The sequence below is a fragment of the Trachurus japonicus genome, chromosome 8, assembly GCF_045865225.1.
Source record: "Trachurus japonicus isolate A0001 chromosome 8, Traja_1.0".
NCBI lineage: Eukaryota > Metazoa > Chordata > Actinopteri > Carangiformes > Carangidae > Trachurus > Trachurus japonicus.
In genome coordinates, this window is record NC_140914.1 from 7,529,702 (window position 1) to 7,557,465 (window position 27,764).

The 27,764-nt window shown below is 43.4% G+C and overlaps 2 protein-coding genes and 1 long non-coding RNA gene across 6 annotated transcripts; 2 read left to right on the plus strand and 1 right to left on the minus strand.

Annotated features, from left to right (window-relative positions):
- Positions 1 to 3,272: 3,272 nt before the first annotated feature.
- foxj1a (forkhead box J1a) lies at positions 3,273 to 6,706 on the plus strand. The gene is made up of 2 exons (XM_085783514.1): positions 3,273 to 3,951; positions 5,042 to 6,706. The coding sequence occupies exons 1-2, from the start codon at positions 3,364 to 3,366 to the stop codon at positions 5,900 to 5,902; spliced, it is 1,449 nt and encodes a 482-aa protein (XP_085639640.1). The 5' UTR covers positions 3,273 to 3,363; the 3' UTR covers positions 5,903 to 6,706.
- Positions 6,707 to 6,713: 7 nt separating this feature from the next.
- On the plus strand, positions 6,714 to 8,385 carry LOC146982507 (uncharacterized). The gene is made up of 3 exons (XR_015036263.1): positions 6,714 to 6,812; positions 6,864 to 6,974; positions 7,044 to 8,385. It is a non-coding gene; the product is annotated as an uncharacterized LOC146982507 (long non-coding RNA).
- Positions 8,386 to 21,091: 12,706 nt separating this feature from the next.
- Positions 21,092 to 27,448, minus strand: LOC146982508 (uncharacterized). Of its 4 annotated transcripts, none has more exons than XM_085783519.1 (5): positions 27,340 to 27,448; positions 26,514 to 26,554; positions 24,649 to 25,221; positions 24,445 to 24,567; positions 21,092 to 22,925 (listed from the first exon to the last, which is right to left on the minus strand). In XM_085783519.1, exons 2-5 carry the CDS (start codon positions 26,549 to 26,551, stop codon positions 21,971 to 21,973), a joined length of 1,689 nt encoding a protein of 562 aa, XP_085639645.1. In that variant the 5' UTR covers positions 26,552 to 26,554; positions 27,340 to 27,448; the 3' UTR covers positions 21,092 to 21,970. The 4 variants fall into 4 exon arrangements, with proteins under 4 accessions (XP_085639645.1, XP_085639647.1, XP_085639646.1 ...); XM_085783521.1 differs by lacking the exon at positions 26,514 to 26,554 and having other exon boundaries at positions 21,092 to 22,395; positions 22,435 to 22,925; positions 27,340 to 27,444; XM_085783520.1 differs by having other exon boundaries at positions 26,514 to 26,856; positions 27,340 to 27,444.
- Between the last annotated feature and the right edge of the window lie 316 nt (positions 27,449 to 27,764).

The window sequence follows — 27,764 nt, forward strand, 5'->3', positions numbered from 1 at the left end:
TTTTTGTGACTTTATTCTTCTGCTAATGTAGATTACTGATGGAAATATTTGCTTATTTATTGATGGTTGTCAGTATCAGCGGAGAGAGAAGGATGGTTATAACATCTCTGACTTTTAATCCAGTGAATTCAACGTTTAACACAAAGTAAAATGTTTGTTTATTGTTTAAACCGTGCTGCTGTTACCCATATGCAGCTAAAACAACTAAAGCATTAGCTCTGGCAACTGATATGAAAAATATCTATCGAACATGTGAGAGGTTTTAATATTTTAATTACAGAGCTGTTACACAAATAGTAATATACCAAAAGAGTAACACTTTATATGACACCTATCTCTATAACGCAGTATAACCATACTTATAATGAGTTATAATGCAGTCATAGCACTGTATAACTATAGTTATAAACACTCATAAATGATTATAACGCACTATAAAGCATTTTATCATGACAGGTCAGGTATTATTACGTTATAATTGTTAGTAACACACACATCGATATTGCATTATAAATATAGTTATGTGCTATAATTGTCTTATAAACGTGTATAACTCTCATTATAAACACTCATAAATTATCATAAGACTTTATAACAATAAGCATAACACATCATAGAGCATTTTATAATGGCTTATAAGTTCAAGTATTATAATAGAGTTATAATGCTCTATAATGTGTTATGTTTATTGTTATAAAGTCTTCTGATAATTTATAATGATAGTTATACACGTTTATAAGCCAATTATAACACATTATAACTATATTTATAATGCATTATCGATGTGCAAGTTACTAACAATTATAACATATTATAATACCTGACCTTATAAGTCATGATAAAATGCTTTATAATGTGTATGATTATTGTTATAAAGCATTATGATCATTTATGAGTGTTTATAACTATAGTTATACAGTGCTATAACTGCATTATAACTCATTATAGGTATGGTTATAATGCGTTATAGAGATAGGCGTCAAATAAAGTGTTACCAAAAAAGGTTAGAGAAGAAGAAAAATCGGACCTCTAAAACAGTCAGTGTCTGTCAGTTACCCTGTAAATTCACATTAACACAAAATTGATAAGTAAATTAAGACATATTACTGTAACCTGTCTTGTTATTTTAATTTACCCCCCAGTGTCGGCGTCAGGCCCCTCTGAAGTGCCATCACATAAACCACGAGAGGAAAGATACAGAAAATATAATTTATATAGTAGCTGAATTAGAATGCATAAAATACAAAGACAAATGACAAGACACATTTATTTGTATAGCCAATTTTTTTACAAATGCTTTGTCTCAAAGGGCTTTACACATCATCATAACAGCATCTTCTGACCTCTGACCTTCACATCAACTGAGAAAAAACTCAGGATGAGCGACAGAGGAGGGATCCTTCATCCAGACGTGACATAGATGTTGTGTACAGACAAGAAAACAGTTAAAACATGGAATATAGGATAATGGGGATTGATCAGTCAACAAGAGGCGATGGAGGCAGCTTCTGGTGGGACGACTGGTTTCTTGAGCAGGGAGTGCAGGCCGGTTTATCAGCAGAGGAAAGGAGGTGATGCAGGCGGTGGTTGGTGCAGAGGGATGGAGCTAAATAGAGGTGGAAACAGAGAGTGCGAGACACCAAGGCCAAACTGAAAATTACAACAGATAAATGACAGTTCAAAAAATGTGCAAATTACAAAAAATACACAGGTTTTGATGATGCAAATAACAGCGAGAGGTCCCAGATAAAAGTAAATATGTTCACTCTGCAGTATAAATGTGAGAAGATGTGAAAAGTGACAAATGACAAAACTGCTTTAATCCTGAACTCTGTATTTAATGTGATGAAGTCATGTGTAGTTCAATGTCTCAAGTTTTACTCAAGAGTCTGTTCTGTGTTTTATCAAATTAATCGAGTTAAATCTCAGTTAAATAAGAATAAAAGAGACGTGAGCTGGTGCCCTGCAGGGTCCCCGGGCCTCAGCTTGAGAACCTGCAGCACAGTTCACTTGAGAGTGATTAAAAATGAAGCGCTATAGAAACCAGCAGGCCAATGGAGGAGCGGGAAGCTGTTTACAAGGGGGTGTACCGTTTCTATGGTTGCTGGACAAACCTCCTGCACCAGGTATTAAACTGCCTCCCCGACGGATCCTGCAGCCCGCTGACACCCGCTGTAAAGACCTCACCGAGGAGCAGAGGCGGCCGACACAGCGCCAAAATCCCTCCACAGGAATTTCTCTCTTTCTTTCTTTCTTTTTTTTTTCTTTTCTACTTTTCTCTCGGTCACCAGTGGACGACAGGTGCTGAGCGGTCAGACCGAGGCTGGACGCTCATCCAGGGGCTGATCGTTTGGGATTTAACGGATCAACAGCTCAACGAAAGGTGAGTTTAATGTTTATTCTGAGTAGATAAAAAAAAAAATTCTCCTGAATCTATTTGACCTGAGTTCAAAAGACCTGAAACTTCCGAGCCAGCATTAAACACTGCACTTGACAAATTAAACCTGTCTCTTAGAATAATTCTTTAGGCCTATTTAATAAGTACGTTTTAATACAAAATATACACATATATAATGCATCTGACATTTATTTATTTGATATAATAATATATATGTTTTAAGTTTTATTTTAACGATTTAATCGCCTGCTATTGGCTGAGCGCCTCACAGGTCGTTAAGTGCGCTCCTGTGCGCGTCAAGTGCGCAACGGGAGTTTTTCAGGAATGTTCTGTGACCTGAGAGAGAAAAGAGCTGCAGCTCGACCAGATGAGAGGTTTTAGATTTCCACAAGTTAGACTTCTAGTGTTTTCTCCTCTCTCATGGCTCCATGCAGCCAGGTGACAGACGGGAATGAGAATTGAAATCCACAGACGTGAGAGTCTGTCACTTTACGCACACACAGGGCCTCTGTTTTCAAATAAGGCATCATTGTCCTGTTCCTCTTCGCACTTCGTTGACGCTGGGTGTATATTTTCGGTCCTGTCAGGCGGTGGCAGAGGAGGAGGAGGAGGAGGAGGAATTGGAGATTAGAATAGATTGGATGCAACTTTATTGATCCCGATGGAAATTAGCTACACGTTGGTCAGCTGCTCATTCACACAATAAAAAACACCACAGAATCAACATTAATAATTAATAACAAGTTAAAAGAATAAAAAAAGTTATAGTCCAGCTCAAAAGTGCTCTAGTAGTGCACCATAAAGTGCCGTAGTGTCATGTCATGTCTCTGTACTTCCCCAGCCTGTCCGTGGAGCACCTCTGGGGCAGCAGCAGTCTCTCACTGAATGTGTGAGAGTAGAAGGAGCTGGGGTGACAGAAGAGAGCGGAGACACACAGAGGGAGAGAGAGGGAGCTGGACAGAGTCATGCTGTCTCTGAGCTGCGCCGACCCCTGGCCCGAAGGCTCGGTGGGGCTGGAGGAGGAGGTGGTGACCGCTGCGGCCCAGGCGGAGGAGCGGGACAGCGGCGGCAGCATCCACAGCACTGACAACAACAACATCAGCAGCATCAACAGCCTGGACGACAGCCTGACCAGCCTGCAGTGGCTGCAGGAGTTCTCCATCCTCGGTGCCAACGTGCCGCAGCAGGCCCACCACCACCACCACCACCACCACGGGCCGCTGATGGGCTCCGACGCGCCGGCCTCGCCTCTGGCCGGAGACCCCGCCTCCATCGGCATGCCCCTCACCCCGGGGAAGCCCACGGCGGCGGCCTACAGCAGGATGCAGCCGCCCCCTCCTCCTCCTCCCCTCGCCGGGATAGTGGCCCACGGTCACTGCCCCGACGAGGTGGACTACAAGACCAACGCGCACATCAAGCCGCCGTACTCGTACGCCACGCTGATCTGCATGGCCATGCAGGCGAGCAAGAAGAGCAAGATCACCCTGTCCTGCATCTACAAGTGGATCACTGACAACTTCTGCTACTACCGCCACGCTGACCCCACCTGGCAGGTAGACACACACACACACACACACACACACACACACTGGACACATAATACACTTATACAAAATGTAAAGGATGCTAATTTCCATCACAATTTCCACTGTGTGTAATTGGCTTCTCTTCTCTCTCTCTCTTTCTGTTTTCTGGGGTCAAATCTCAGCTTGGTTGCATGGTTTTAAAAAAAAAAAACTTTAAATGAATCCACTGCAGCACTGACTGAGCGCTCTGGGCCCGCTGCCACCCTCTGATGAAGTATTAGTGACTTGGCTGTGTGTAATTAATAACTCCTGAGGGACAACAACACCTCCACCAGCTGCACTAAAACCCTCTCAGAAAACCTTAAACACAGTCGCTATTACCCTTTAAAAAATGCATATGTGGTTCCCTGGTTTTTCTGCTTCAGCAAAGAGAAGCGATGGAGGAAGGTGGAGGAGGGGGCAGCAGCAGATTCCCCCCTGATGAATGTGCAGGAATTTTGAAGAAAAGTTTAATTTTGCTGGATAAATGATTGATGGAGCCGTTAGCTGTACTCCCGTGTTTCAGCGTCTGGCTCAGACATTTCAGAGCGTTCTGTTATTGTAAGGCCGAACATGGAGCAGATAATATTTAACAAAGGTCAGCAGGTCACAACTCGACTTAGACTTCAGGGGATGAGGCAGGAGAAAGAAAGGGGGAGGGGGGCAGCAGGGTGGATGTAACGGTGCATAGTGCATTAAAGCAGAAATAAGCGATCCGGTCGTTTTGGCTAACTTCTTGTCAGCCGATGGAGTTAGCAGTCCCCGCCCTCGTTCCTACGTCACCACATTCACACGCATCCCTTGGCTGCACACACAGAGAGGACCGCCCCTTTATGCCGTTCTCTCTCCTCATTGGATAAAGGTTGTAGGATACAAGGAAAGTTTTCTCCTGGGCTTACAGCAGAGCAGAGGGACTGACAGACCCGTGTTTCAGACCAAACACTCTATATAAGTGATTGCTGTCGGAAGATATAACTATTTAAGACTTAGATTAACACAAACATTCTGCTTACTTCTGCTTTAATGTGATATATCTGTCAGTTTAAAGGAGGTAAATGTGTAAAATCTGTGTTTGCAGAACTCCATCCGCCACAATTTGTCGCTCAACAAGTGCTTCATCAAGGTGCCGCGGCAGAAGGACGAGCCGGGGAAGGGCGGGTTCTGGAAGATCGACCCTCAGTACGCCGAGCGCCTCCTGAGCGGCGCCTACAAGAAGAGACGGATGCCGCCGGTCCAGATCAACCCGGCCCTGCAGAACCGGCTCCGGGTGAACCTCCAGCCCCAGTCCCGAGGCCCCTGCGGCCCCATGGGGGGTCAGATCGGCCTGAGCATCAACCCCGAGTCCCAGCGGCTGCTCCGGGAGTTCGAAGAGGCAACCGGCGCCGACCAGAACTGGGATCCGCATCTGGCCGAGGGGACCATGCTGGGGTCGTGGCCCGTGGTCCGGGGAAGAATCGGGCTCAAGAGGAAACAGTCGGTCAGAGGCGGCGCCGCCAAAGCCCCCCGGCGCTCCAGCTCCCCGCTGCTCTCCGTGGACGAGCAGAAGGAGATCGGACCTCTGAAGGGCGACTTCGACTGGGACGCCCTGCTGGACTCGGCCCTGAGCGGAGAGCTCAGTCTGGACGGAGGAGAACCGCTGAGTCCCATCATGAAAGAGGAGGACCTGACGGTGCGGGGGACTCACATCTCCCCCGTCGAAGCTCCCGCAGGGACGGCGGACATCCACGTGCTGGTGGAGACCCAACGGAGTAATGACGTGTCGGACTTTGACGAGGAGACCTTCCTGGCCACGGCCTTCCTGGAGAGCCCCTGGCCCGAAGAGGAGGAACAAGGCCGCAACGATTTCCTCTGTAGCTCCACAGTCAACCTGGACCAGCTGTTTGACCTCGGAGACTCATTAGGTGGAGACCCCAGCACACGGATCGACACCCTCCTTTGAGGAATAGTTGCTCCTTCACCCTGAAAACTCTTCACAGTGACACTGAGGAATAAGAGACTTGTTATTGTTTTTTTTTTTACACTCGATCAGCCCTTGTTTTCCTTTTCAAGTTGTATTTTTAGACATTTACGTTTTTGATTCATGCAGGAACTACAAAGACTCCCGACGTCTCCTGAACAAAGATGCCACAACCTACAGCAGCAGCTCACATCATCACCACATCAACAGGGAAAACTGAACTGTGCCGACTGTTGGTGAATCACAACATGACAAAAACACAAACAAGGTTTCAGAATAAAGGCCTGATCACACCAGCAGGTGGCGCTGACATTAACCCATGTCTATCCCATCCATGGACTATCCATCAACTCTCACGACTGTAATCATTCCACTCAATTATGAGTTTTACTGAAGAGAGAAAAGCTAACGAACTGGATAAGACTTTGCCAACTCATCCCTGTGGCCAACCACGGTACTGCAGCTAAATAACCCTCCGCAGCTCAAATAGCGTTATAGTACAAGACACTGTTGACTAGAGCTTCCAATTGCAGCAAGGCTAATGATTACTATAATGATAGAGCCGCTTAGAAAATGTGAAAGAAGTAAAGTGGGAAACCAGCAGGAGAAACACTAACGAACATTCGCTGCTGCAGGAAACCCCAAATTAAAAAACATTTGCTCAATTTTATAGCCGATATATGGCCCATTTCCACTACACAGTTACAGCATACCAGGCTTGACTCGGTTAAAGTTACATTTCCATTACAACAGAGTAATTCATACTTCCTCCTCAACGTGGGTGAGGTTGTCCGCTCCGTCTAGCTCTCTTTGTTCAATCCTCTCGTCAGCTCCAAACTCACTCGATTGCACCTCCTGGTGTGGTTTCCTGTGCAGCAGCCATTTAACTCGTGTGAAAGAATAACAACAGTCTCAAACAGTCTAAAATATATTCTTGTGTCAGACATCATGCTCGCAACTCTGCCAGTGACGACACCCTCTGGTTAATCAGTGGCCGGCAGTCGGTTGACATCACATTTTATCGGCTCTGCTCGCTTGGGACCTCGGCTGAGGCGTTATAAAAAAAAAAGTACCAGGTACCAGGTACTAACCCTAGTGGAAAAAAGCAAAATAAAACAATGAGTAGAGTCGAGTCAAGTCGGGTAGTGCTGGTGGAAAAGGGCCAATAGACTGTTTGCATCTGGTTTCACTTATTAGCAATACAATACAAATACACAACACAATAAACCAAGTTCTTCCACTTGCACCGGTGTGACCAGGCCTTTAGGAGAGAAACAACGTGGTCTCTGTTTACGTTGTTAAAAGTGTGTGTTCATGCATTAAGAGGAGGATTTATGGGCAGGTTTAAGTTGTGGTGTTTATTGACATTTCATGCATTTAGAGTCAAAACACACTTGTGGCTGAGACTTGTTGAACAGACTGAGACGGCAGCACTACAATGATGACACATGATGAGATATTTGCCAAATGATGTTTGGTGTAGGAGTGATTTACTGAATTAGCTTTTAGCTTAATTTTGCGTGGGGTTTTTGGTACTAACTATTCTCTGTATGCATTTTTCAAAAATAACTAGGACCAGTCTAATGAGATTAATAATAATAATGATAAACATGCAGGATATGTTTGAAACAGAGAACTCTTTTTTTTTCATATCAGCATATCGTTAATATTTCTTGTAGTTCTTAGTAGCAGCTTCCTTTGATCCTTTCTAGCTGAACAGTAGATGTAAAGCGAAGTGGAGGGCACACCTGAGCTTCTTGTCTTCAAAGTTTAAATGAACACAAAAAACAGCTTGAGGCTTAATTCTCCAACAAAGAACTATTAAGAAGTTAAAATGTTCACTTGAGAGAGGCTGCGGTGCCTCGTCAATGAATACCTGACCTTCTATGTGCCAAGAACAACACTTGGGAGTCGACGGGGTGGCAGTGTTAAAGAGGCTGTGTTTTTTTTTTTTTTTTTTTCATGATGAGGAGGAAATGTGTTGTTTTTGTATTGGTGAAAATGAGGGAGATTTGAGAGTGACGGGGAAAAAAGATCTAACATAGCACGGACGTGTCGTTGGATGTGGACTTACTAAACCAAATCACTCCACAAGTAGAGCCTTAACGTCATAGATGCAATAATCGCTCGTGTTTTCCTCTAAATTGTGTGAAAGTGCAATCAATGTACAGTGATACCTGTTATATTTTACATTCAGTTGTAGGAGTGTATCATGAAGTTTACTTTAGACAAACCAGTTTCGCAGTTATGTGTTTTATGAGGTGTCTGACTGGAGAAAGAAAACAAAGCAACCACAAAGCCTTTGTGTATTAGCTCTTCTTGATCAAATAACATTGATAAACTACAATAATGGCGTCTTACCTCATGATTGGTTCTGTAAAGTCAGAGACACTGTATGCATCCTTTTACTATGCTGTTTTTATTTTATTTTCCACTTCTCTTTGACAATAAAAAAATAAGACTTACTGGAAGTTGCCTGTCAAGATGTCACATTTTCTGCATCACATTGGTTGGATTGTCTTTATTCAAATATTCAAAGTACATAAAGTGAAATAACTTTACATTTACATGACTTCCCGTACCTCTGACCCTTCCATTAGCATTGCCATGAGGTTGCCATTTTTATTGTTATTAGAGATGGATTATCATGAAATTTACTCCAAGATATTTTTGTTCCCCTCAGGATGAACTGCAATAACTTTGGTGGCCATCTGACTTTTCCTTTAGCATCGTCATCCGGTCAAAATTTGTGATGTAATACCTGCAAAACTTCCACCTGTGTACTTTGAGCTCTCAGCAGCAATTAGCAAATGCTAGCATGCTAATGCTAACAAGCTAAGCCAAAAGGGTTAAACTAGGTAAACAGAAAGTTAAATGAAAGGTCAGAATTTACTGACAAAATGTCAGAATTTAGTTCAAATGAAACGTCTTTGAGCTAAACGACTGGATGTTTCTTGATATGCTGACGACACCCTGATCTATTCGTCCAAATTCACTGAACGAAAAACAACAACAACAAATCTTCTATCCAGTAAATCTGAAGTCATGTCATTTGGGCCACAGTGTTTAATCCCTTCTTATAGTTCAGGATTCAGTCAGTCCCACATTGTCTCCAAACTTAGATCACTTCTCTGAATCTCCTGAGATGGTGAACATATTTCACATTATAAACCATTTTAAGTCTCACAGAGCTGCGAACATGGCTGGAGCACTGTTTTCCTCCCTTTGCTCTTCCCCCCACCTCTTCCCCCTCTGCTTTACTGTGCCTGTGTGTGAGATTTACGTTGGTCTTTTCCTGCTCATCTCTTTGGGGCTCTTGCTGTGATCAGGCAGTGGATGGGTAATAGTAGCAGGGGGTGGCTGGGTTTCTCTTTCAGGGCTTTGTCTGTGCTCAGTCAGACTCTTGTTCCCCATAGCGCTTGGATCTGTGGTCCCTCATTGGGTCGGTGTGGGGTCTAACAGGGACAAGTGTCCCACGGCCCCATATATCACCGCCTGTCTGCCCCGCCGTAGACCACACCGTCTCTCTCTGACCCTGCCGCAGATTAGCAAGGTGGCTCGCGTTCAGAGAGTTCAGATGAATAGCCGCAGTAATCAAATGCAAATACGTAGAATTTAAGAAGCCGCCGTCCCCCCGGGGTCGTGGACAGACGTGGCTGTCTGTCAGCGGGTCTGTGGTCACTGGTGAGGTAACGATGGCTCAGAGATGAAAGGCAAAGATAAAGTGTTGTAACGCTACACCGCTGTATGATGGACACCCAACACTCTGCTGGAAAGGCAGGATCCTGCATCTTCATGCCCAGCCAGAGAGCTTTTTTTCCTAGAGGAGTCCTGACGTTCCCCCTTCCCCCCCCAGCTTCAGCTCCCTGCAGGCCCCCCTGGACAGCCAGTACCTGCTGGACCCTGTCTCTCCAGCTGGATTGCAGGGCTCATAATCATAATGTGGCAGGCTGGTTAGATGAGAGGCCCGTGGTAACCTGATGCAGGTATTATTCCCTGGCCCTGCTGACGGCTGCAGGTAAGAGGAGCCTCCTGGTGAAACGCTAACCCTCACTGCTTGTTCCAGCCATGAAACGCTGCAAACTGAAAGTGCTAAACACCAACACCCAACGTGGCTGGGACAGTCATGGAGTTCAACTGATGGGAGCTATGGAGGACTGATACCGACACCGGTGTTTTGACATTTTGTGCCCATATTTAATATTTTTTACATTCATTGATTCAGCATTTCTATCGGGTATCATGTTCACTTTCTAAAACAGTGAACAGTCCCACGTCAAGTCTGCACGAGTCACTGTGTCCCTTTTGAGTGTGTGCATTAAAATATGTTTTGATATGAGGCTAGCACCTTCTTTGTTTCCATTTTCTCTGATGTGATTTGCTGTTTAATATCTCCATAAACTCAGAATTTCTAAGGTTCTCAACTATTAAAGGGATCTGACCTGCACATTCACCACGCTATGAGATAATAACAGAATGTTACCAGACAGAGTTGTTTTAGAGGTAAATTCATGCAAAACCACTGATGCACGTTTCTGTCGGGGGCAGTTTTTCAGCAAGCAGTCTCTGCATTTACCTCTAAAACAACTCTGTCTCATAACGTTCTGTTATTATCTCATAGCGTGGTGAATGTGCAGGTCACAACTTGTCCACCAGAGCATTTTGGAGTTGTTGGATTGTGTATTTGATGAGTTTGATGAGGGAAACCAAGAAATCCCATTAGCCTCCATAACGTAGCTCTGAGCAGCTCATCGCTCTTCTAAAAATAGCTTGCACCGAAAAATAAAGGTAACAAGCCTACTCCTAACACTATACAGATTATGGCAATGGGCCAATTTGCCAAAATGTCCAACTATCACTTTAAACAAGATGTTTAAAGACTTCATACCATGGGTTTTCAGATATGTTTTTATGGATTTAATGGTTTATCCTTGTGAAAACTGATGACAGTATCAGTATCTAGTTGCCCCCACGACTTCACTGGTATTCAACTGGAGAAAGTATCACAAAATGAAGGTTGGACTGGGAGCTGCTGGGAGCTGCTGGGAGCTGGGGGTCGGCTCTGAAGCTTATCAACAACCAAGAAGTGAAAAAAAGTGGACGGGGAAGAGACGAGGAATACGTCTTTTTTATCACACAGCTAATGAAAGGCTTGTTTCCTGGGTAACTGCTGGTACCATTGTCATGTAGGGCTGGTGGGGTGGGGGGGCGGGTGGGAAGGGGTGACTTTTGCCGGTCTTACCCAGGCTCTGAGGGTTGATTAGGGCTGAGGAGGGATGGAGTAAGCAGAGAAAAAAAGAAGCTGGATGGAGGAGCCCCAGATTTATTGCTCTGGTGGTTTTGTGAAAGTTCACTTACCTTACCAGAGTGAGGCTCCACGGACTCCCCGCTGTCAGAAAAACACATCACACAACGACACTGACCCAGTTACAGATCCTTTGCTGAAGTAGAAGAACCAGTACTTTAATCTAAATAGGTCTCATTTCAGCATCCTAGATAAAGTAAGAGTTTATTCATTTATTTAATTTAAGTATTTCTCAAAGTGTAACCAGGGAAAACTTAGGGTCATCAGGTGATACCAGCATCACAAAGTTTGAACTTCCCTCCAGTGTCTGCTGTTTTGTCTTTGAAATCATGGATAATTTGATTTCTTTATGAATATCTGGTTAATACACACACACAACAATGACAAAAGCAGCTTCTTGTTTCCAGCTGAGCCGTGATTTTACTTGAAGACTTTGTTGTAGCAGGTTAACAGCCTCCATTAGTTCACTGGCAACTGCTCTGGATGGCTGAAGATGCCTGTAGGTCAAAAAGTCACTGTTCCTATTATGTAGCTACCATATCAACACATGTGGAGGCACTGGACTGTGGGAACATAAGAACAGCTCCTACAGTACATAATATATTTAGCTGTAAGAGATTTTTGCTCTTGTATAAAGCCTAAAAAGTCTTTTTATGCGAAGCATCTTTTTATTTCCTTGCAGTAGTTTGTTTATATTGTTTTGTTGTCCAGTAACAGTGAAGGAAACAGATGTGAGCTCCTCCTAACATCTAGACAGTAACAGCTCAGCTCACGCTCTGGGTTTTGTTTCCCTCCTTGTTTCCCTCCAGAGCGCTCGTGTTGCTTTAGCAGTGAAAACGCGTTATCTTAATGTCACGGCAGCGCATGTAAAATCAACATCATAAAACACATGAGAGAAGCTCTCAGCTTTTATGGGCTGATTCTCTGTTTACTTTAACTATACTCTGAGGTGACCTCTGAAACAAGGACGACACTTTACCGAACGGTTTTGCGGTGCGTTCAACAGTTTCAAAACGCTTCAGAGATCCTATCAATCAGCTGATGTAAACATTAACTCTCTCCTACATTCACAGGCATCTAATGAATAATTACGTTCATGTGTGTGTGTGTGTCCAATCTCTTTGGGCCCGTTTCCATCAAAACGCTATGAAAACATCTGCTCACCATAAAAAATAAAGGTTGTGTCGTGTGGATGCTGATGTGTCCGTGGCGTCGGGACAATGATTTGTAGATCATTGTATGCAGGATCTTTAGGACGATGGTGGGTGTATGTTTGGGGAGTGCGTGAGTGTGTGTGTTTGCATGTTTGCCTGTGTGTGTGTGTGTGTGTGTGTGTGTGTGTCCTGTGTGTTGCAGTGCAGGCTGATGCCTTCTTTGTCAGGAAGACACAGGCAGAGGGGTAATCCGACATCCATCACAGGCTTAGTGAGCAATACACACTCTGTGTAACAACAAGGAAACAATACCCAGGGAAACAGTGGGAGGGCCTCTTTATTCATTACACAGGGATGGGGTGGGGGGAGACAGAGGTGGGGAGGGTGGGGGTCTTTTGTAGGTGTTTCAGGGGAAAGAATGAGGCAGCAGAGGAGCAACATGACAAAGCCATTTCTACAGTGACTGGTGAAACCTCCCCAGTGAAGTGGGAGGCTGCAGGAGGAGAAACACTGAGCTGAGGTGATGGAGAGGTTCTCCACCTCCACCTGTCTGTCAGAGCGCTCACAGGTGATAATACACGAGACGTGGTGTTTCATAAGGAGCCTTCAAGTTTTCAGTGTCAGCATCAGTCCTCAAGTCAATGAAGCCCCATTATCAAGTGTCATACATCATCACATGACCTCTGGAGTGGGAAAAAACATCCATAAAACGAAGTATTGCGATATGTTGTGTGGTAATATTGTTTCAATACAAGGATGTCAGTAGCCTAATGTTTATGACTGTGTCCTGTCCTGTTTTGCAAGAATAAAACTGGTGACATGAACAGACTGAGAACTTGAACTACGATCTTGTTGGGTAAAACAAATGTTGACAGATTTTCAGTTTTTTCTTTCTTTTTTTTTTAAAGTTTATTTAGGGGATCTTTTGCCTTCAATAGACAGGACAGCTTAGAGACAGAGAGTGGGAATGGCATGCAGCAAAGGCTCACCAGGGGAATCAAACTGGGGGCTGCTGCAGTGAGACTATTGCCTCTGTATATGGAGCATCTTAACTTTAAGGACACAGTTGAAAAAAAAAGAGGTAATAAATCAGTAATCATGTAATTATGTATCACAGGATATCGCAGGATAATATAATGTCACTCAGTAGTTGAAACTCAGTGACAACAACATCGGTTTAAAATGTTCTCATTAGTTATTGAGCTTGTTACATAACAAAACATAGGCAGGTTACCGTAATTGAACCTATCAGATCCAAGACTGTCACTCCACAGTAAGTGGATTCTTCCTGTTGCTGGATAAAAGGTGTCTAATAATAAATTTAATTGAATCTTTATTACTAGATTTTTTTTTTTTAATCTATCATATGGAGGGTGTGTCTGTTAGAAATGTTTGACTTTGGTCTGGGTGTTTTTCCTCCCTGTTGTCTTCCTCGGCTCAGCAGTGTTATGCTGTCCAGGTAACATAAAGGTGAGTGACTCACTGCAGTGACAGAACAATGGTCTCTAAATACCAGAGTCAGTTACCAAACATATTCTCAGCTTACACTCCCGTCTACGACATTTCACACCAGCTCTGTGCATTGTTGGTCGGTCATCTCTCATGCAATGACGTGGCAAAAAGGAAAAGGACTTCATGCCATTAGTGAAATAACTCATAGATTAATGAACTTAAACTTGAAGCTCCAGTATAAAGGTAGATGTTTGTATCAAAGCTCCATACGGTATAAAGGTAGATGTATGTGTTAAAGCTAAATACAGAATAAAGGTAGATGTTTGTATTAAAGCTCCATACAGTACAAAGGTAGATGTTTGTATTAAAGCTCCATACAGTACAAAGGTAGATGTTTGTATTAAAGCTCCATACAGTATAAAGGTAGATGTTTGTATTAAAGCTCCATACAGTATAAAGGTAGATGTCCATGTGTAGTGTGATTATAAAGCAGCTCTAGGTTCTATATTAATACTGTGAAAGTATCAAAGCCTCAGTCCAAAGAGAAATGCACACAGCCTGTATTCAGAAACTATTCAGCCTTAATATAAAACCAGCCGTCAGGACTTCCTGTCACTTTGTGATGTCACAGAAAAACAGCCACTCAGAGCCTCCTCTCTTCTGATTGGCTGACACCAACCTATTGTTACTAGAGCTCTAGAGAGAAGCTGAGAGAGGAGATGGAAAACAGTTTTTTTTTTTTTCCAGTTTTTGGCTTAAAACTACAAATACATCATACACATACCTTTTATGGATTAAGCCATTTCAACATTTTAATATATATTATATATATTATATTATATAATATTGATTTGTTTCTTCCATATTTTTTTTTATTGTGCAACAAACCTTTCTTGAGGCATTTGCATCAACGGTTTTTGTGTTTCAGAGTAAAACAAAACAAATTTCACTTTCAAAATGTGATATAGAAAGGTGGTGGTGGTCATATATGCATTTGGGGTGTAAAGTATCACATATAGTTTTATATTAATATCCATTAATGCACTCTGTTGGTCCTTATATAAGATTATTTATAAGGCAGAGTTGTTGTTGTTGTTCCTTGTTTAAAAAATATGAGTCTTTTAAATTCTGTGTCCTCAAAGACAGTCGACTTGATGTCTTTGGTAACATATACTGATGACCTACATCCAGTCAGTGTGATACTGAGACTGAGCAGCACCACCACCACCTCACCTGGTTCTGGAGGAGCAGGGCTGCGTAAACCGATCCATCCAGAGAGCGTGAGCCCGAGCTGAGTCGAGGCAGAAGGAGGGAAACGGACAGAAAAAAACAAAACAAAACAAACATAAACAGAGCGGTGGCAGCTGGGGGCAGGCTGAGCCGTGTGCGTGTTCTTGGCGGCCACAGTTTGACCTTGGCTGGGCATGCCCGGGCCTGCCTGTCAATGCTGGGTGGGAGACTCACCAAGCCGCCTGCAGGACTTGGACCGGCTCAATGAGAAAAGAAAATACCACTTTGGGCAAACAAGGGCATAGCAGCCTCCCTCCACCTCGCTCCGTCTTTTTAATGATTCCTTTCTTTTTCCATTTCTCAACACTCATCGGATTCCAACACATGGCTTGGCCCAGCGCGTAAGCATTTAACACAGAGGATACTTTCTCTCTTCTTCGTCTCTTTTTTACCGCTCTTTACTCACTCCTTTCCAGACTTTAATTTGATTTCTTTATTTCTTTGTTTGTTTCACAGCGGAGGGAAAGCTTTGAAACGCTGCTGCTTTACATATCTTAGACTCTACCCTCAATAGGTGAGCTGCCGTGGTGACAACAGTGACAAAAGCCTCCTCTGCACACACCCGGTCAGGCCCGGTCCAAGACCCGGACCCCCTCGCTGCTCGGCACAGCCAGGGATTTCTCCCAGCAGTCTGAGGCCGCTCCATTCACTGGTGCAGCCTCGCACCCCCAGCAAAGAGAGAGAGAGAGAGAGAGTTCCTCTGTTGTTTCTGCATCGGGTGCATCCACAAAATGACTTGATGAGAGTGGACGTGGGACAGAGCGGCAGAGCGAGTCTCCAGGACGGTTTCCAAACAGCTCACAGTCGGGATGTTTCTGGCAGAGCTCTGTCTGCAGCCCGCTCTCTTTCCCTCCGCTATCGCTCCGCTGCAGCTCGGCCCGTTAACGGCAGCTGGATGGATTTACGATTTCACACGTTTCACAACCAACACAGCAGCAGACGTCCAGCGATGTCACATTGAGTGTCTCTCTCTGGGTGTAGAGGCGGTCAGTGAGGCCTTTCCCTCAAGTGAACCAAAAAGTGAAAGTGAAAAATCAAGATACAAGATTTACTTTTTTAACGTCCATATGATGTTTTTAATACCGTACAAGACACATGATGAATGAAATAATCAGTCAACAACATGATTGAGGGTTTCCATCCTGAACTGCAGTGACAGACATACCTGACCGATGAACTTGCAACTTGCAATAGGGGGGAAAAATTGTATTATTTTGGGTCATGCATTCACAGTTGAGAGAGACAGGGCATTTGGAAAGAGAGAGGAAATTTGACAGGCAGCATATGGTCAGACAGGATGGGAATCAAACCCAGTGTTAGAGGCTATAAAAAAACCCCCAAAACATAATTAAACAAAGAGATGCTAACTAGGCCTATGCTAACCACCGTTCTGGTACGTCTGCTAGTCTCTGATTTTCAGGAACAATCAGATTTGCTCAAATTTGTTGAACTTTAAACCTCAGCATTGTGGGCGGAGCCAATCACTGTAACTGACCAACGGCAGACAGAGGAGACGACACTGGACATTGGAGCATTCAGTCTTTTTTTTTTTTGCTGTAGTATAAATCTAACTATCCATGAGTGGTTCTCAAACATGTTCACCACGCCGCCCTTCAGGAGTGACCCCCAACCCCACAAAATTTTATCTATCGTTATCAATAAAAAGAGAAGCAACTTTTCTGTGGAATAGAAATCAGAACGACAGAATCAGGAAAGTCTTGTTTGTTCGTTTTCCCCATTATAAATTGTTCTACTTTAGTTTTACCACAGTTTTTCACCCCTGAATAAGGAGGAGGAGGTTTCATAAGTCTCAACATGAATGGTCCCAGTCCGTCCACAGGTGGAAACTGGTCCCATAACCTGAGCCAGTGGCCACAGCTGGAGACTGATCTTCTTAAAATGAGGCTTAAGCAGCTCCAGGTTTGGGTTTAATATGTGATCTAATAACCTCTGCAGCGGAGGAATGATTGACTTCACAGGAGGGAAGTGAAGCTGTGGCCAGTTTGAAAGGTTTTCAGCTGCCAACATGTTCATCATCATCCACACAAGGAAGCCGTGTCCAGTTGTGTTGATGTGTGTTGTGTTTGTTATTGTGCATATGTGACAAGTGTGTTGCGGCCTAAAAGTTAATGGCTGAGCAGCATGTCTATGAAATTTACGACCGCCTCGTCTCCCCCTCCTCCTCCTCCTCCTCGTCCTCCTCTCACAGCAGCATCGCTCCTGTCGTCTTTACAGCTGGGTGAGTCGGGGCGGGGTGGGGTGGGCCGAGTCGCTGCTGTGTTTGTGTGGGGTGATCTTTACACCCCCCGCCGGGGATCAGACAAACACTTATTAACTGAGAGGAATGCAAACAGGCCGGAGCTGCTAAGACGCGGAGCAGCGGTGCAGGGTGGAGGAGGGTGAGGGGTCAGGGTGGGAGGTAACGGGGAGGGAGAGGGTGAAGAAAGGGAAAGGAGAAAGAGAAGAAGACAAGAAGACAAGACGACGACCCCCCCTCCACTTCTCGTAAACTCCCCACCCAGGAGACTGATCCAGAGTTTTCTAGAACAAAGCAGCTCCAGTGACAGAGACCTTATGGACCACAGACCTGAAAACGTATGGACAACTGACCTGAGACCTTATGGACCACAGAACTGAAAACGTATGGACAACTGACCTGAGACCTTATGGACCACAGAACTGAAAACGTATGGACAACTGACCTGAGACCTTATGGACCACAGAACTGATAAGATAAGATGAGATTACACTTTATTGTCAGATCACTCTGAAATTTGTCTTGCGTCCCATGACGTCCAAAGTTTCACACAAATAATAACAAAATACCAAAAGCATAACATTTACAGAAAGCATAAATGTTACTCTCACATTTAAAGAAAAACACAAACTACCTCCTAACTCTATTCACAACATAAATCCAACATTACAATGTGTCTTTGGTGCAACACCCAGTGCTCAGTCTGTACATGAACCCTGAGGGACCTTATGGGCCACAGACCTGAGACCTTATGGAGCAAAGACCTGAAAACGTATGGACAACTGACCTGAAACCTTATGGTCCACTGACCGGAGGCTGCAAGACCTGAGACCTTATGGGACGGCAGACCTGAGACCTTATCGGCCACAGACCTGAGACCTTATGGGCCACAGACCTGAGACCTTATCGGCCACAGACCTGAGACCTTATCGGCCACAGACCTGAGACCTTATCGGCCACAGACCTGAGACCTCATGGGACGGCAGACCTGAGACCTTATCGGCCACAGACCTGAGACCTTATCGGCCACAGACCTGAGACCTCATGGGACGGCAGACCTGAGACCTTATCGGCCACAGACCTGAGACCTTATCGGCCACAGACCTGAGACCTTATCGGCCACAGACCTGAGACCTTATGGTGCCACAGACCTGAGACCTTATCGGCCACAGACCTGAGACCTCATGGGACGGCAGACCTGAGACCTTATGGTGCCACAGACCTGAGACCTTATGGACCACAGATGGATTTGGACTTAAAGACAAGGCCACGACTCATCAGTGTTTTGACTGTTGTGCATTTAAATCTGACTTCATTAACTACTTCCTGTTACTATCAATATTAACAGTACTGTACCTTTTTGTACCGTACTTATATCTTACCTTACCCTATTGTACCTTACCTTACCTAATTGTACCTTACCTTACCTGCCCTCTAGTGAAGGATCAGTGCAACACAAGAAGTCGTGGTCTGATTATTTGCCACAGTTTAAGACTGATTGTTGGATTTCAGCTTCACACCACCCCTCAAAAACATTTAGTTGTGAAATTCATCTTATTACACTTTTAATGTCACATATCTACAGTGAATCCTGAATGTTTGCATGCAGTTTACTGTTAAAACATTTTTAAAAAAATGCAATCTATTGAAATTAGCAAAAATAAATATGATGTTTACAAAATGAGTAGATGCAAAATAGATGTAATAGATATAAGAATTCTTATTTAAACAGAGAGAAAGGAGGAAAGCTGAAGTAAAAATCAGTGTCACTGGGGAAAAAGTTGCTGCTCATGTTCACCCTCACAGTGACACCCTGGTATCTCCTCTGACCTCTGAGGGGTCTCGATCGTTTGCAAACAGATCTGAAGAGCTGCTGGAAGAAGCCAAACCATTAGCAAACAAAGCCACCAGCACCTGACATCCTCCACATCATTCACTGCTCCGCTCGCTGCAGCTTCACCGGCACTAATCTGCTAAATCTGTTGTCATTTGTCCTCAGTCACAGAAACACCATCCCACCCCTCTACCCCCACCTCCCCTCCTACACCCACCTACTCTCTCCATGTGTCCTAGTAGTTTACACATGGACGTGAGGACACAGAAAATCACCAATAAAACACTCACCTCTGGACTTTGGGGTGGTTAAAGTACATGGACTTTTCCTACCGACCGCTCAAAGAGCTTTACAACGCACGCACACACGGTTTCTCAGTAGTTTAAAACATATATTTGCCTCTCTGCTGATACGATGAAATGAAATAATATGAATGACTAGGGTAAGATAATATAAGCTGAGTGGAGATGATGAGATAATATGAGATGCGATGAGATAAGATGAGACTTAATTTATCCCTCAGTTGGGAAATTTACAAGTAAAAGGCAAATAAAAGGGAAAGAAATGAGAGTATGATAACATAAAAAGATAAAACTACAAAAACACATGAAGTTCAATAAGAGAAAATAATATAGAAAGTACTGATGAAAAAGGATTATTACACCAAGTAAAGATCAGGACAAAGGTGTTATAATATTGCACATCACTCTGTATGATGAGCTGCTGTTGAAAGGTGTTACTGGTGCAGCTTTGATCAGCTCTTATTGATCAATAATCTCAGTCCAAACCCTTTAACTCGTTGTCGTCTCCGGTGCAGATCTTGTTCCTTTGCACTGTCCACATGTATGTTGAGCGGTGCGACTGACCTTTCGCCGTGACCTTGCTGGCAGTCGCCCCCCTCAGTGGATCAGTCACTTGGCGTGTTTTGCAAGTCAACAATTCACATAAAAGCAGAAGCACCCCACCACCCTGGGACTGAGCATACAAATGGCCGAGTTATTCAGTGCCTTAAAAACCAGAGGATTAAGGAATCAGGGCTCCTGAAAGGCCACAACGCAAACTCGGACTCAGGAGTTAAGCGGCCGTGAATGAGATGTGGCGACTCCAAGACAAAGCTACTGTGTCACTCTCGTAGCGCTGAGGGGAATGCTGACGTCACGGCTCACAAAAGAGGGGACGCTGAGGCTGTAAAATATAGTACACCATGATCACAAAGTGAGTTTTTTTTCTCTGTTTGAGGCTGGTTCTCCAGTCAAATATGCAGCTGAGTCGCTGCCAAGTCTTTTCTTTGGGGGCACAGAGAGGAGCATTTACACTGCGTCTCAATGGAGATCCACATTTTGATCCATTTTGGGTAAAATAAAATATAGACTGTCTCTCTCTCTCCTCATGGGTGGCCTGGTTTGGCCCGAGGACACAGGCCTGCAGACTCTCGTAGTGGTCTCCATGGGGATGAGCAGGACTTGGGGAGGTATCTGGCTTACTGGAAACGTGGTTTATTGTTGACTTTCAGGAATGGGGAGGGGGCTGCTACTCTGACTGGAGCAGGGAGGGGGGGTGTTAGTGGAGATGGAGTTTGGTGCAGCACTTCCTGGTAATGTGAACTTTTACATTATAGTCCAGCTCACCTCAGACAATCAGGTGAGATGCTCATGATGGTGGTTGTACACAAATACTTCTTGTGGAGGAAAAAAAAAGCAACTGGACTTCTTTTCTTGCTTGAAGACTTTTCACCCCTACACAAATACTCTTATACAAAGCAGCCAAATACTTCCACTTTTGTATTTATTGAAGTACTTTTACTTTTTTCTATCTTTTATAGTTTTAGTAATTGTTTTTTTAACACTATAACAACACTGAAGTGTGAATTAATGTCTTTATTAACAACTCAAACTCCTGTGGACACTCATCAGTCTGATGTATTAACAGCAAATGAACAACAATGTAATTAAAAACAGCTGCATTATTAACATGTGTCTTTGGAGAAATGATCATTGTTGACAAATATCAAATATTCTACACAGAGTGTCAAAAGGGATTGCATTTATTAAATGTATATTATATACATTTAATAAAACTGCATTTAATGCAAATATATGATATCCACAAATACTGTAGAAAATATCTGGTAAAATTTCCTTTGGTAAAATTTTATACTATATAATATGATTTATAGTTGTAAGTATATACAATATAAAGTAACAGCAACATTCAAACATCATAGTCAACAGATGTCAGGTCAGGTTTGTGGGTGAAATGTTGTTTTATAGCTCCATCTGCTGACCATGTTTGGGAGTTAATTCAATACAGGTAAAAGCCATGTGTTCAAACCACTGCTTCAGTAAAAGTACACAAGTATCAGGTACATGTAGATAAAGTACCAACTGTAAAAGGAAAAAGTATCATAAGCTTCATGTAGTTTATGGTTCTGTAAATATTGTTGATAAGGCACTGGACCATCAGCATCTACGACGTCGGTAGTCAGTAAGTGCTGAAGTTGAAGGCAACTGGACTTAAGTCACTAAAGTTGACATATTATTTTTTAACATACATTGAGGATCAGATGAAGTGTGATTTTAAACATTTGTAGGAGGGACAAGATGAGAAAAACATACAGTCCAAATGTTTTAAAATCTGAATAAATGTGTCTAATTAGCAAACAGTTAAGAGATAGACATCAATCATACGCAGAAATGAATATGGCTAATTGACATAGTTGATCTGACACCCGATCATAGTCCCAGAACCTGCTAAAGCACTACTGTATAACACAAGGCTGTGTTTCATCATCCACCTCATCACCTGCAGTTTCATCGTCAGTGTCATCTTCTTCTGGATAAAAATGTGCCTCCAAGAGAGCTTCGTTTCTCTTTGACGTCTGCAGACCTTCAGACAGAGAGTCGTGGATCTTCTGCCATGAGTCCATCTCTGAGCTCCAGAGAGCAGATCTGGCTCTGATGAACTGTGAGACTTCAGTCTCGCTGCCTTGGGCCAATCCGATACTGTCTTTACAGATGAAGAAGATATCCACGCCCAGGAAAAGAGCGTTGACAGCAATGAAACCTGCCCTGGCCGACTTGGAGAGAGCGAGAGACCCTTTGGCTGCTGCCTGACCAATATCTGGGATGTCTGCAGCCACGTTACCAACATTTCCCAATGACTTTGCAGCAGATGCAGCATCAACTATTGAATCAATGCCTTTTCCAATAACACCAGCTTTACCAATAACCTTCCCCACCCCCATCAACACCCCAATACTATCTGATTCCATTTTGGAGACCGATTGACTGATCGCTTCCTCCAATTGATTTTGGAGAACCTGCACATCCTCCATGAAGACTTTCAAGACTTCATTGGCTTTATTTTGTTGTGTAGCGTTCACCCCGAGCTCTGTGGCTGTGGTGACAACACTGTTGACTCCACTGGCGATTCCCATTCCCGCCCCTGTTATAGTCAGACCCAGAGACACTCCTGCTGTAAAAGGAATTAACGCCAAACCAATAATGGAAAGCACACTCCCAACTGCCCCCACTGAGCTTCCTGCCACACTGGAGATCTTTGACCCCAGATTCATCCTGTCGAGCTGAACAGCACACTCCTCCAGCTCCTTCAGAAACTCAACCATTCGGGGATGTCGCTCCTCAAACTCGCTGATGAAGGGAGAACAGGCCTCTTCCTGAAACATGAAAACTGTCCGGAAGTGTTGGTTCATCCTGATGGGGAAAAACAGAGGAAAGTAAGCATATTTTCTTAATTGACCGATCACTGGCTGGGTTTCCTAAGGGAGTACGTCTCATGTTTGAAAAGCTCCGAAACACCCAATGACCCAAGGATACATCACTGATGATGCACCCTATTTAACAAAACGAGTTTTTCTCCTCACTGTGCATCCGTTTCACCAGATGGAAATTTCACACCCAATTCTTTTTGTCTGTAGATGTAGGTCTTCTTTGTGGATAAATCGATACCTCCTGTCCATAATACTTAAATTTTTCCTCTGATATCAATACTTTTTAAAGCCCCAGTATGTAGGAATTACCTCCATCTAGCGGTTGTTGTTGTTGTTGGACTATTTGTAGCTTGTTGACTTGCTGACATGGGTTTGAACTGTTGTTGTCGCTACTGAATAAACAAATTTATTTAAACAACTTAAAGGTATAATGTGTAGGAATTCCCCCCATCTAGCGGTGTGGTTGCATATCGGAACGTATTCTTGATGTTGCATTCACGTGAAATCGGGCAGACGTCAGACAGACAACAGACGCTGCATGTAACAGGATAAACAAGCGTCTATGTAAACAAGTGGTCCGCCAGCACGAGGCAAAACAATACAGGCGTGACAACATGTTGTCATGGTGATGTCGTATTGTTTACCTGACCCACGTTTTACCGTCTTTCTCTCGTCGAGTAAAATGACATCCGGTTGGTTTGCCGACGGCCGTCTGCCTGACTGCACCTGAATGCAACACCAGTGCCTCCGTCCTTCCTCACACTACAAAGTGGTGACAGTTTTAACAGGCGTTACCTGGAAAACTTTCTCCCCGAGCCGACAGCTCCGGTGAGTTTCCGTGGTTACCTACGGTCACGCTGCCACTCAACATAAAAAATGGCGATGCAACATGGCCGCCTCAGTTCCGTGCGCCCCCCCTTGTATATTTGCAACGACTTGTAACAACTCGTTCTAAGGTACGAGAAACCTTTCATTTGTATGTGGGTGTGATTCGACTTCAGTGAAATACGTATTTATGAAAGCAATATTGGATTTTTGCTAATAATAAGCCAAATAAGTTACATACTGGGGCTTTAACACGAAGAGCTGTGGATCTTTTCCCATGACCCATTAGCAATTCAGGGTCCAGAGCTTTTTGAGGTTGTATCTGAAGACCGATTGCATCACACCAGTGCCACGAGACTGACCCATTTCGGAGGCCCCTTCAAACACGGCCTTAATTTCCTTGGAAACTAAGGATCCAACTGTCAAATCTCAAGTTTTGTGTTTTGTGAGGAAAAAAAACTACATTTTGTCATGGCTAAGTGACAAACACACTTTGTTCGTGATGCAGTAGCAGTAGCATAGGTAAGTTTGTCTAAGTGTGTCACTAGTATCCTAATTTTGAACTCAAATCAAAGGATTATACTTTCAGCCTACTTTTTATATACAAGACTAGGTTAAAGTATAATATAATAGCGACAATAAAATGAAATAAAATAGAAATGTGAGAAAATACTTGCCTGATTTTATCCAACTGATTGATGTGGTTAAGCATCCTCTGTATATCGTCCTCAGACACGTCGTCCACATCGAGGTCAACCTGAGTTTCAATAGGCATCTTCAGGCTAAAGTCACCAAAGAAGCTGCAAAAGAGATTTAAATTTAGTTTCTACACACCTACATCACTGAAGGTCCTTTATTTTGTTTGAAAAATGTCTGTTCACCTTTTTGCTAGCTCCTGGCAGATTGTCTGGGTCGTCTCTATGTATATGTCCAACTGATTCGACAGCACCTCCACATTCTGAAGTTTGGGAAGGAAGAAGACTTGTGCATCTCTTTTAAACTTGAGGAGGAGAGGGCAGATCATTCGTGCAACACTTATAACGATCTGAGCGTGTTGTAAGCTGGTGCCATCAGTCAGGTATAGCACCTGGTTCTCCATGAACACATTAAGTGAGGTGACCGCCAGCTTCTCCACTGCATCCAGGAAGCAGTGGAGCTCCTCCAGGCCTCTCAGAGTGTCCTTCAACACGACAGCAAGCTGCTTCCCCAGGTCTGTAGGTCTGCTGTCTGCATCCAACTCAGTCACTTTACTCTTCATATATTCCTCAAAGGCCTGAACTTCATCTTCTGGCTGGTCAACACTGGCAGCCTTGTTTTTAATGTGTGTCATCATTTTCCCTTCTGTCTTCCTCATGTTCACCCATTCAGAGATCTTCTCACAGAAACCTCTCACTGAGTCGATGTAGCTGAGGGTATCAGCGATGTAGCAGCACAAAGCCTCTTGTAGCTGCTTTCTGTAAGACAAAGCATTGACCGGTTTGTGAAATTTCAAAATAACTTTTTGTTTTTCTTTGCATTTACACTGGCCAGCAGATGCCACCAGAGCAAGCATAGCTTCACAGCTAGAAGCAGCTAATTTGAGTGCTATAAGCCTGTGTATATTCTCATTGGTCCAAGTCATAGTATCTCAAAGGAATTTTAAATCGAAAGCAACTGGACTTGGTTATTTGTCTAGGAAGACGTTTCACCTCTCACCCAAGAGGCTTCATCAGTTCATGCTTGCATCTGACCAGGCTGGGACTGGTCCAACTATCGGGTGTGGAGACCCAGGTATTTAACCTCTGGGAGGGGCTTTCACAAGGCTGACGATGTCACTGGTTCCCTTTTGTGCTCCAAGTGCCAACGACAGTCGTTTGAGCGACTGTCTTCGGTGGAAAGTTGGTTTCGACTTCGTTAGTGCCCTATTGTGTTATAACGACAGTCGTTGGAGTCACATGCCACGGGCAGTCCCAGCCTGGTCAGATGCGGGCATGAACTGATGAAGCCTCTTGGGAAACGTCTTCCCAGACAAATAACCAAGTCCAGTTGCTTTCGATTTAAAATTCCTTTGAGATAATTTGAGTAATTTTAATTGTACTATCTTTGTGTAATATTCTATAGATACGCTGGTCAAGATTATGCATTATGACAGTATTTATTTCAAACAATTAAATAGTTTTACAGTGATGAACAACATAATAATTAGAATGACAATATAAAATCAACAAGGCAGTTGTGTGTGTTTGCATGTGTTTTCTGAGGTTATAGTGTGTTGAGCCCTCACAGCCTATGTAGTCCGTACTATAATGACATAAATTATCTTGTTGATTGTGTGATTGAGCAGTGGCGTTAAGGAAAGGACGTGTTAGGACAGGAAAAACAAACAAGTGTGAGTCACTGAGGAAGTAACAAAAGTATGAAACTGATGAGACCGCGAAAGTGCAGCAGAAACCTAGTGTTGTTACAGCTCGTACAGTTTCACATACAAATAAACTCATTTAATATATGGGCTTTGTGAATTACCCATAGTCAAAACATTGAGGAATACTTGATCATTTTATACTTGGTGACCACTGGCTTAGGTATGTGTAACTAAAATGTCTAATTTATTCAGACAAAAACAAATCACATGTGCAAAAAGAAGTGAAACTATCAAAACATGTCACATCAGTCAACCACTTTAACACTGTGGAATCAAACTTAATCAGACACAAACTGTACTACAACAGTAACATGTTAGAAAAAGCAGCTTAAAGTCAGACTTTACCTTTCAGACATGTTCTCCTCTTGGTGTAAACTCTTCATTTTCTGTTCGAGGCCAAAAATAAATAGATAAAAACGGAACAAGGTCAGAGAACAACGGAGTGTCGTGCTGAACTGGCAAACACAGCTAAACTAATCAGATGTTTCTTACTTTCATTTCTCCTTAAAAACAGCGAGTTGAGCCACGCCCATTCCTGCACCTTGTCGCTCCAGGCTCTGACGTTGGTAGACTATTTGCTATTTATCATTTTATCACCTTTATCGCCTCTGTAACGGGTGTGGACGGGAAATAAAAGGTAGGTGCCAAGTTGTCAACACATGGACTGGTTTCCAGCATTTAGCTCGCTCTGCAGGAGACAGAGTGAGTGACTTCTGGTTTGTTTTGCCCCTCAGCTTAACAAAAACATTACACAACGACGTGATAACGTTATGTTGACAAGTCAGACTTTAAATCACTCACACCACTGAACTGTGTATGTATGTGCACACATTTATTTTCCCCACTTTTCACGTGTTTTACACAATAATAACAAATCGAGAAGAGGTGGGCTACAACTCCACAGGACTCTACAGATAATAAAAACAAATGACTGAAAATAGTCACAAAGCGACAAACTCTCCACGAAGAGGAAGAATAGAAACACAAAAACTGACAACAAAAATCACTTAACAAACGTCAGAAAATGATTAAACCGAAACCAAAACTTTTTTTTGTTTGTGTTTGTGGTTGAATGTTTTTGTCCACGTGCCATCGCGCAATAAGTGGACAAGATTCAACAGCCCTCGACGCCCTGTGGGGAATGCGACACGAATAAAGAAATAGAAGTTACCTTGTTGTCTTGTCCTGGAGCTGTTGTTTGGTTAAATTCGACATTTTATCACAGCAGACTTTTCTGGCGTGTCTTCTTCTTTCGCCCCCTCCTCATCTTTGTTTTAAAGTCGGCCTGTATCCAGACTGGTGCACTACCGCCACCTGCTGGATTTAAATACTTCCGGTAGTAGTCAGCCCTGTCTTTTCTCCTACCGTAACTAAAAACCTGTCCTGAACTAGATCCTTTATTCTTTTCCTCCGTTTTTCCTTTTTCTGTATGAATTTCTTTGACATTTCCCTTAAAAAATTACATTGTTTTCTCAAATAAATAAACAGACCAAAATTTCTGTAAGCTATTACCTACCTGTGAATAGTTTATTTCCATAATTGATTGTTTTGTTTCTTTTGATGTAGCCTACAGTTATTCAAATAGCTGAAGTCAAA